The sequence below is a fragment of the Microtus ochrogaster genome, chromosome 2, assembly GCF_000317375.1.
Source record: "Microtus ochrogaster isolate Prairie Vole_2 chromosome 2, MicOch1.0, whole genome shotgun sequence".
In the NCBI taxonomy this organism is placed as follows: domain Eukaryota; kingdom Metazoa; phylum Chordata; class Mammalia; order Rodentia; family Cricetidae; genus Microtus; species Microtus ochrogaster.
The window spans coordinates 13,977,606-13,988,476 of record NC_022010.1 but is presented as its reverse complement, the minus strand read 5'-3'; the positions used below and the strand labels follow the sequence as shown (position 1 = coordinate 13,988,476).

The 10,871-nt window shown below is 41.1% G+C and overlaps 1 protein-coding gene across 14 annotated transcripts in view; it reads right to left on the bottom strand.

The window, feature by feature from the left end:
* The window catches only part of Clip1 (CAP-Gly domain containing linker protein 1), an 88,194-nt gene that overhangs the window by 59,307 nt on the left and 18,016 nt on the right, over nt 1-10,871 (bottom strand). For 8 of the 14 annotated variants that reach the window (XM_026784208.1, XM_026784212.1, XM_013349947.2 and 5 more), the window contains 3 exons: nt 8,433-8,537; nt 3,245-4,189; nt 235-351 (listed from right to left, as the gene is read on the bottom strand). In XM_026784208.1, coding sequence (XP_026640009.1) covers nt 235-351; nt 3,245-4,189; nt 8,433-8,537 — 1,167 coding nt within the window. The remainder of the gene's footprint in view (nt 1-234; nt 352-3,244; nt 4,190-8,432; nt 8,538-10,871) is intronic. The other 6 variants (XM_026784222.1, XM_026784223.1, XM_013349966.1 and 3 more) reach the window with 3 other exon arrangements.

The following is a 10,871-nucleotide window of genomic DNA, read 5'->3' as shown; positions in this document are numbered from 1 at the left end:
AAAAACCAAAAAAAAAAAAAAAAAAAGAAAAGAAAAGTTATCACCCACCTTTAATGCTTGTTTGATTTGATCCAGTTCCCTGGAAGGTATTTATCAGCAGCTAATATATTCAATTTAAATCCGTATTTTTGAAGTAAAAACGACCGCAGTATTTTTTTTTTAATGGAGAATGTTCTTTTAAATGGAAAAAGCCGGAAACGCTGAGGTTCAGATTCTCAACCGACAGGTACTTACCAAAGTCTGGAGTTCTTTTTCCAAAGTCTCCTTCATTTGACTGACTTCACTCAAAGTGTCCCGTAGGTTACTGAGCATTAGTTGTTTTTCCTGGAGTTCTGTGGTAATGCTATTAGCCTAACACACCAAGTTACATGGTACAGAGGCAAATGAACAAAAAAAGAAACAAAAAAATGATAAGGAAAAATAAAATGTAAAAAAAAATGAGAAATACAACAAAAACTACACGAAAGAGTTGTTTTTTGTTTGTTTTAATTCTAAGAAGCCAGTAATTTAAAAAACAACCAGTTTGAGGTATGAGTACCTGGGGGGGGGGGGTTGTTGTTGTTTTGTTGTTGTTGTTTTTTGTTTTGTTTTGAGACAAGGTTTCTGTGTACTCCTGGCTGTCCCAGAACTCTCTATGAGGACCAGCCTGGCCTTAAACTCAGTGTATATCACATCTAGCCAAAATACGTTAAATTTTACTTATGTGCATGTATGTTTGCCTGTTTCAGTTTATGTGCACCATGTTGTGCATAAGCCTGTCGAAGACAGCGTCAGATCCTCTGGATCTAGAAACCAAGGCTGGGTCCTCTCTACAAGAACAGTAAGCATTTTTTGACTGCTAGGCTTTCTCTTCAGCCTCTCATGGCTTTTTCCCCTTATTTTTATATTTATTTTATTTATTTATTTTGGCTTTTCAAGACAGATTTCATTGTGCGGCCAATTTATTTTTTATATTTTTGGTGTTTTTGTTGTTGTTGTTGTTGTTTTTTGAGACAGGGTTTCTCTGTAGCTTTGGAGCCTGTCCTGGAACTAGCTCTTGTAGACCAGGCTGGTCTCGAACTCACAAAGATCCTCCTGCCTCTGCCTCCTGAGTGCTGGGATTAAAGGCATGCGCCACCACCCAGCGCGGCCCATTTATTTATTTGTTTGTTTGGTTTCGTGTTTTTAAAGACAGGGTTTCTCTGTGTAGCCCTGACTGTCCTGGAATTCACTTTGTAAACTAGGCTAGCTTCACACTCACAAAGATTTGCCTACCTCTGCCTTCCGAGTGCTGGGATTAAAGGCATGCTCCACCAACTACCACCTGGCCTCTGACGGCTATTTTAAAAAATATACTTTTCTACACCTAAATTTGAACATCGACATGGTCTAAAGCAGGAAGTTCTGGTATTTACTTCCTTAATGAGCTAACTGATCAAATTCGCTCCTGATCTTTAAAATCCCTAGTGCTGTGTATGTTGCTCAGTAGTAGAGCCTGTGCTCAGCAAGACAGACCCTAGGCACCTTAGAATAGTAGTCTCTATTATTCTGTATATTTGTATACTTAAAATATTTTAACACGAGTCATATTTAAAGATCCACTAGATATTAGCAATTAGAACCCAGCTTTATTCTCTTCTAGTTAACTTGTTTTTTATTGCTATTTCAGAATCACATGCGACTAGAGACATTTTTCCTGTAGCTACTTTATTTTCAAGTTTGGTTACTTAGCCGTCTTTTCTTGTTTATCTGCCTTCACCTCTCCCAGTTTAGCCAGCACAACTTCTTGCCAATAGAGCAGCTTCTTCCACAAAAATCATTCCTCACCAGTACCAGAGCCCCCCACTAGTGGCAGGACTGGGAAAGATTCCCCTGAAGAAAGGAAGCTGATATTTAGCAGAGCTTGCTGGCAGGAGACATAGCTGGTAGATATTGTCATTTCCTAATCCTTGACAAGCAGCACATCTCCCCAAATAAAACACACAAAAGGAACGGCCAGAAAAGTAGAGCCCTATGCCTATATTAATCCCAGGACTTGGAAGACCAAAGCAGGGGGACGGTTAGGAACTCAGGGCCAGCCTGGGCTACAAAGCCAGCGCTAGCCCAAGCTGTCTTGAAAAAAACCACAAGGAACAGGGATATAGTGGTACATGTTGTAACCCCAGCACCTGAGAGGAAAAGGGCATGAGTTCGAGGGCAGCCTGGGGTACACACTAAGAGCCCCACCTCCAATGCAAAGGTTGGATGGTATGGTGGTTTGAATGAGAACGGCCCTCACAGGATCATAGATCTGAATACTTGATCTCCAGCTGATGTACTGCTTGGGAAGTATCAGGATGTGTGGCCTTGCTGGAGGAGGTGAGGTTTCAGAAGCCTACACTATTCCCAAGGTCTCTCACTCCACCCCACGCTTATGGATCAAGATGTAAACTCTTAGCTACTGCCTGTCTGCCTCCTGCCTCCCTGGCCACAATAATCATGAACTCACCCTTAACTGTAACTCCTTCTTTAAATTGCTTTGGTCATGGCATCTTACGACAAACAGTTTCTTCATCGTGGCATATGGTAATAATGCATACCATACTTATTTCGTTGCGAGCATGGCTTATCTTAGTATGCTAACTTACAGTTAAGAAGCACTCCAGCGTTCGTGTTCTACTTTTATACCTACTCTATTCTATAAGCAAGGGAGTGATGTGGGCAGAAAGGGTTAAAAGAGAGTTTTGTTTTGGATGATTGTTTTTTTGACAGGGTCTCTTTATGTGGTCCGGGCTGGCCTGGAACTAAACTAGAAAACCTCCTGCTGCATCATCCTAAGTATTACAGGCATGTACCATCATGCCCAATCTGAGTTTTTAAGTCAATCTCTCTCTCCCTCCCCTCTTTCCTTCATATTCATCTTAACACCACTGTTTTAGGGAATTAGCTCTATTTAAATAGAGATTTTTTTAAAAAAGAAGCTCTATTTTTAAACAGCCTAGAATTAAACTTAAATAGGAATTTATATCACGACCAGGAGATAAGGTTTGCAGATGATAATAAAGGAAAATTCACATGTCTGGCCATTATTTGCCCTGGATCTCATATGAAAACATACTTGAGATCCTCAGAAGGTATTCTATGATACTCAAGTGGGTGCATCACACAATTCCTGTTAAATCAGGGATTTTGAAGATGAATGACTTCAACTCAAAAGTAACATACAATGAAAAATAATGAAAGGAAAAGAACAAAAGTAAAAATGATGGAAGATGTCAATACAAACCTTGCTACTTTCAGCGTTCCTTTCCATCTCTAAATTTTTAATCTGCTTTTCAGCTCCCTCAAGCTGCTGTCTAAGTGTCTCGATTTCCAATTTACCTTCGGAATTGGCTTTCCGAAGTGCATCAAGATCCAAGAGCTTTTCTTCGACAACCTGGAGCTGGGATGTAAAATTACCAATGACCGTGGTTTGTTCATTGTACTTGGCTTGCAGAACCTCTAGCTCCTTTACCTTTATTTCAGCCTCCTGCAGCTTGTTTAAGGCGTCTTCCATCTCCACTAGATGCTGGTCTTCTGCACTGTCCAGCCTCGCTTTGACGGCCTCTAGGCTGTCCTCCTTCTCTTTAATGACTTGCATCAGCTTGGTCTTCAGGGTCTCCATCTCTTTCGCGTGAGCAGATCGTTCAGAGTCCTGTTTACTCTGTAAAGTTTCTATTTCGTGCTGATAATCTAGTCTCAGTCTCTCTATTTGTGTCTTTAACTCAGCAAATTCAGCTGAGTCCGTTCCAATTCCTTTGCTGAAAGACACCTTCAGCTCCTCCATTGCCTGCTGGTGGGATCCGATGGCAGTCTCCAGCTTAGACTTCCACAGAGCTATCACGTCGGAATTTTCCTTGTTGGCGTGGTCAAGTTTGTTTCTCAAGGACTCGTTCTCTTTGGAAAGCTTTTCAGTGGCAGTGTGCAGAGCCTTGATCTCCTTCTGAAATGTCTCTTCCCGAGCTCCAAAGCGGTCTGCCAGAGCAGTCATCTCATTCTGGTGGTCAGTACGTGTGGCTTCTAGCTTTTCTTGCAAAGCACTTATTTCTTGCAAAAGAGAAAGAGACATATCCACATCCCCGGGAGGCTTACTGGACTCTAGCCTTCTTCGGAGCTCAGCTACTTCCTGTACTCTCAAGGCTAGGTCTTTTTCTAGTTCCATTATTCGGGACTTTTCTGACACTGTAGCCACCTATTAACAGCGGTCATAAGAAACAGAGAGCACTGAAATAGCAAATCACCAATGATTTTTAGTTCTGAAGCTCTTTACAAAACCCCCAAAATCAAGCAAAGTCAAGCTAGTCCATGTATTAATGTCTCCCTCACTGAGATAATATCTTAAATTCAATTCTGGAGGCTCTAACATGGGATTAAAATCTTTAGCAAAATAAGTATCAATAAAAAAATAGAGAAAAAATCTTCAGCAAATTTCCACCATTATGAAATCCCAAGTGCATATTGAGCTTACCTCGCTCCCACAATATCTGTTTCTCCTCCAAAGACACTTAACCTGGAAGCAGTCAGTATCTGATAATACATTAACAGAAACAGTAGCTTCCAAAGTGCTCAATAACCTGCCTCCTGGAAGAAAGCAAGCTCAGTTGGCCAGTTTTTCTTCCTTCCTTCACCCAGACTGCGTTCAGTAGCACTTCAGGTGCTACCCCATCTGAGGCTGGTGACTGAAGCCTGATCTGCCAGTTAAAGCATGCACAGTCACCAGCCACGTAAGGCTGAGCACTGAAACGTGGCTCATCTGAAGCAGGATGTGCTGAGAATACACAGCAGGATTTGAAAAGTCAGAGAAAAGCAGACATAAAATATATTAATGATTTTAATTGTCATTGTATGATGAAATAACATTTTAGATATATTATTTTATATTTTATTCAAATTAATTTCACCTATAACTTACTAAACAGTTCATGTGGGTATCAGAAAATTAAGATTCTGTATATGTGGTTTGCATTCTACTTCTATTAGATAAGAGGTATACAAGATCTAACATTATCCATGTTTCAATGAGAAATGCGTCGTCTGAAGAATAAAAGCCTCAGTTGGATAATGAAGTATTGGCTTCTAAAAATAACATTAAAAGATAACTTACCTGCAATTATACATTAGACTCTCACAGAAAGACCCCTTTCTGGCTTTTGTAACTCTGCCAACACTCTGACGTATGCATCTTATTTCCCTAACCCAGTGGTTCTCAGCATTAGTATGTACACAATGGAATGTGTGATTTAATTACAAGACTCTTGCTACTTCCACACACTAGGCATCTACCTGAGCTCTGGAGTTTTAAGGGAAAAAAAAAACCACACACGTTCTCAACTTGTGCCTTTTAGTCTAAGAAAAATTTTCTCTACTGCTTCCTCCTAGGCTCTCAGTTTGGTACAAAGAATATGTGTGAAATGGTATCTTACTTAACTAACCTGGGAAACAGATGGGGGAGGGATTCAAGTAGTTTTAAAATCCCAGTGGTCCCAGATTTCAACAAACTTTTCCTATGTTGCCTTTACAGGGACAGAGAACACAGGACAAGTGTCTTCTGCTTCCTCTGCCTACCCCAGTATGCTGTGATGCTCAGTAAGATGTCCAGAAAAAAGGGAGGGATGCATTGCACAGTCACTACTCAGAGATGACTGAAGCTGTAGTACTTCGTGGTTATATATATATGCTTGAGATTAACCATGTTAATTCATTTATATTCTGTTCTCACGAGAGGGGAGGATCCGTGAATTTCTTAGATATAAAGCATCAATGAACCCCTTGCTGCAAGGTTACAACATAAGATCACCAAACTCAATAGGTGAGAGCATGTCAATTCAAATATTAGGATGACAGTTCTTTTTTTTTTAAAATTTGTTTATTATGTATATAGTGTTCTGTCTGTGTGCATGCCTGAAGAGGGCACCAGACCTCATTACAGATGGTTGTGAGCCACCATGTGGTTGCTGGGAATTGAACTCAGGACCTCTGGAAGAGCAGACAATGCTCTTAACCACTGAGCCATCTCTCCAGGTCCCAGGATGACGGTTCTTTATGTGGCGCTCTGTCACTTCTATTTTAAGTTTGACCTCACAAAGTCTGCCCTCAGTTGCAGTTCTGCTAGTTTACGGCCATAAAGTCGGGAACTGTTTCTTACCTTTGCTCACATTCCTACAGCACAGGTGAGTGGGTATGAACTGGACTTAAAGTTTAGGGAAATTCTAAAACGCTTTCTAAAAAGGACTGCAGGGGATTTGATGGACCAGTGGTTATTTTCACACTTGGCATACCAAGAGTGAGGACCACAGAATACATTGCTATGGAGGGCTGTAAACTCTAATTTGAAATAGCTGTAGAAGTCTATTTTCAAATGGATTCCTTATTATCCAGCAGAAAAGACATGGTTTAGAAATAAAAAAAAATGTATTTCCTTACTTCAGTCACACCAAAGGGTCTCTATCTCCTAAGCCCCATGGATTTCCCAGATCAAGTCTTACATCCTCAGCTTGTACAGAAATGGTACCAAATTATCACTTATTCTTTTCTCGTTCTTTCAATTTTTTCCTTACCAAATATGCTGGGAACCTTTCATTAATTTCTGAAGCCAACTAAACCACTTCCTTCTTCTCCTTTTTGCTTTTTTTTGTTTTTTTTTTTTAAGATTTATTTATTTATTTATTATGTATACAACATTCTGCCTCGATGTATGCCCGCACGCCAGAGGAGGGCGCCAGATCTCAGTACAGATGGCTGTGAGCCACCATGTGGTTGCTGGGAATTGAACTCAGGACCTCTGGAAGAGCAGCCAGTGCTCTTAACCTCTGAGCCATCTCTCAAGCCCCCCTTCTTCTCCTTTTTGCTTTTGCTTTTTTTAGACAGGGTCTTAACTCTGTACTGAGACTGGCTTTGGTCTGTGTGGCCGAGGCTAGCCCTGAACATGTGACAATGCTCCTGTTTCAGCATCCCACGTGCTAGGATTACAGGCCTGAGCCACTATGCTCACCTTTATTTATCTACTCATGTATTATTTGTATGTACGTGTGTCTGTGCACACACCTGTGTCTGTATGTGTATATGTGCACACAATGCATATGGAAGCCAGATGAAATAGCAACTGTCTTCCTTAGGCTCTGACCACCTTGGTTTTTTAAACAGAGTCTCTCACTGACTTGAAGTTTTCCAAGTAGATCAGACTGGCTAGCTACCAAGTAGGTTTCAGGAATCCTGCCTCTGCCTCCCCAGGGCTTGGATTACAAGCGTGCACCACCATGCCTGGCTTTTTTCTCCTCGGGTTCTAAGGACTAATCTCAGCTCCTCATGCTTACAAGACAAGCACCTTACCAAATGAGCTATCTCCCTATCCTTTTTTCATTATCCTTTCTTCATTAGGAAAAAAACTTATAATTGAGAAAAGGAAGATTATTCATTTGTCTAAATTTTTATATCAATGATTTGACACCGAAAGAATTCTACAAATACTATTGATTCAAAAGAAAAGTCAAGGTAACAAATTTGATTGGATAGTTAAAAAGTAATTTTTTAAAATTTAAAGTTAAGGCCAATCACAGTCTAACATGATTTAACAGGTAGATACATGAATGTATATTTTACATGTGAGTGATGCTGATTATCTCTTTTATCACACATTAAGAGTCCATCCTGTAACGGTTAAGGGCACAGATTCTGGAGCCAAATGACCTGGAGGGAAATTCGAGCTCCACTATTACTGTTTGCTGTGTAACTGTAAACAGAAACTTTAACAACTTGTGCTTAGTGTCCTTGCTCTATAAAAATCTATAGAAGAGTGAGATAATATCACCTACTGAGAATGCATGGCATGACACTTCTATAGGTGCCTTAATATATTAATTAAAACAGGACTGATGTCCAAGCCCCAAAACAATTCATTCTTTTCCCAATACACCTGTTCTTTCTAACCTCTGAGATTCTTAACCTTGGTGACAGAAAGAAGGGAGATGTAAGTTCAAGCATCAAGAGGAAAAAAAAGAAGAGAAAAAGATAATTGGGGTCACAGTCCTTATACTATATCATCAAAAAGAGCTAATGTTTCCATTTCTTTTTCTCAACAGGTCAGAGCAAGGGCAGGAAGCAGCATGAATTACTAAAAACCCTGTGACTAGGGCTATGAGGACAAGAGGACAACTGACTGCTTGTGGAAACCTCAAAGACAGTTGTGGGTAACCATGGAGTTTTTATAGTTTTAAGGTTTCTAATCTCATTTTGATTGAGTCTTTTCTTTTGACAAAATACTTTACATAAAACACCTGTACCTACTATCACTCTGTGCTCATGAATACCTGAGCAGAACTGAGACCAAACTCAGGCTGAACCACTGGGTCAAGGCTCAGGCCAACAGCAGGCATGACACCCATGTGTCCACCACTCACACGCGTGAAGCTGCTTCATTAAATAGTGAAAACCATTACCCTAGTGTCTTCTAACTCCCTCTGGAGTTTGTCAGCTTTGGTCTTTTCAAAGAGCAGGCTCTGTTCAAGCTCCTTAATGCGGGCATGCTCCAGTTTGGTCTGCGTCTGTTAGTAAAAGGGAAGAGGAAAAGAACACAACAGTGCCACCATGACATGCCAGCACAAGAGGAGAGAGCGGCATGCAGGCCGAGCCACCAGTACTTTCTGCCAAAGGGTGAACATAAAGGGGAACAGAGAAAGAAACAGGATGGAGCTGCGAGGGGACGAGGGAGTGAGGATGGACACTATGGACAAAGGAATGAAGGTGGGGAGAGGACATGAGCTAGTCTGTTGAGAAAGAAAAAAAAATGGAAAACACACGAGGCAAGATGAAGTTTCAGATGCATGCAGCCAAAAATATGTTATCTTGATAAGTGAAGTTTATCAGCACAAATTAGAATAGTTAATACTCCTCTATCATCTTCCTTCCCCCCTCCCCCAGCTATGGCTACTTGACATTAATGTGTATGTAACTGACTCAGGGACTTCACGAGGTTGTCTCACCCTCAAAAAGATCACCACTTTCACCTACAGATAAAGACAATGCCACAAATCTTCAAGCATTCAGTAGGTCCCCAGAGCAGACTGTTGGATCTGGCAAACAACTTGTAATAAAAATGAGTAGAAGAATCATTTTAATAAGAAGAATCTGGGCTGGGTGTGGTAATATAAACCTATAATCTCAGCACTTGTGACACTGAGGCAGGAGGATTGCTGCCAAGTACAAGGCTAGCCTGGGCCAACATAGTGAGTTCAAGAGCTGTGCTATAGGGTAAGATCTTGTCTCAAAAGAAGAATTATATATGAAGGAACAAGCCAGGCCGGTGGTGTCTGCAGAAGTGGGATAGGGGCTCTGGCTGAGGTTCTCTACACCAGAATACGAGCTGTGGAAGCTTTAACTGCCTCCCAACCAGGATTTTTCAAAGGCTTAACTGTCTGTGGAGAAGAGGGGAGGATTCAAGATTACAAAGACTATATTTAGTAACGACTACCCACCATTGCCTCTTCCTCTGAGAAATGTCAACTAAGAAGATCTCAGCAAAAGAAAAGCTACACTCCAGAGTAAGGGACTTATTTTTATCCTAAAATGAAGTCATTCCTTACCAGCTCAGAAGACAGGAAAGGATGACAATGCAATATGAGTGGGATCCTCGGAACCTCACACTCACTATGACTCCCTTTCCACAAACCCAGTTACCTGACTGGTACCCAGGCAGTTTGCTCTGCCTAACAGGTTCAAGTGTGGCCGAGTCTTGCTCCACTTGAAATAATCCTGGTAGTAGTCTTAAGTACTTCCTCCACCATCTCTCCTACCCAACTTGTCACTAGGACATTTGACTGACTGACAATACCAGGATTAACTTAAGCTATCAGTCTGAACAACTGTGGGCAGTGAGAAAATTATAACAGGTCATAACAAAGTACACAGTCCAAGCTATGAACATGTACATTGGTATTCTGATGACTGCAAGGCACTCAAGGGGTCACTTTGTTTATGAACCAAGCATAAACAACCATTACAGGATATTTAAAAAGTGAGCAGAAAACATTTTTTTTGAGACTGGATCTCATTATATAGTACTGGCTGCCCTGGAACTCCACTTAGAGCAAGCTGGTTTAGATCTCAGAGATCCACCTGCCTCTACATCCTGGAATTGAAGGTGTGCACCACCACACTCAGACAGAAGGCTTTAAAAAAAAACAAAAAAAAAAAACATTCTTTACTTACACTTTCTATATTCTGTTGTCTGGACAGTCCCCTGCATCCATATGTACTACAGAGAGAAGCTATTCAATACTCTTCTTTTACCAAAAAAATAACTTAATCCAGATCTATGTAGTTACAGTTATAGCTTCAGGAATTCAAGCTCAAGGAAAAGGTCACTCACTATGTGCAGATAAAAAACAAATATCCAGCCAGGCATGGTGATGCAAGCCTACATAGTCCCAGCAACCGAGGAAGCAGAGACAAGGAGATAGAGGCCAGGTTATAGAGCAGATTCTAGACCAGCCTATTATTCCATAGCCAAATCCCCATTTTAAAAAAAAAAAAAAGCCAAGAGAGCTGGCTTTTACTAGTTCCAGCAGTAAGCAGCTTGAAGCAGGAGGATCACCACAGGCTCAAGAGCATTCTAGGCTACAGAGTAAGACCTTGTCTTTAAAAGAAACAAACAAACAAAAAAGAGCTGGGCAGTGGTGGCACACGCCTCCAGCACTTGGAAGGCAGAGACAGCCAGATCTTTGTGAGTTTGAGGTCAGCCTGGTCTACAAGAGCTAGTTCCAGGACAGGCTCTAAAGCTACAGAGAAACCCTGCCTCAAAAAACCGAGAAGAAAGGAAGGAAGGAAGGAAGGAAGGAAGGAAGGAAGAGGCAGGTGGATCTCTCTGAGTTCAAGGCCAG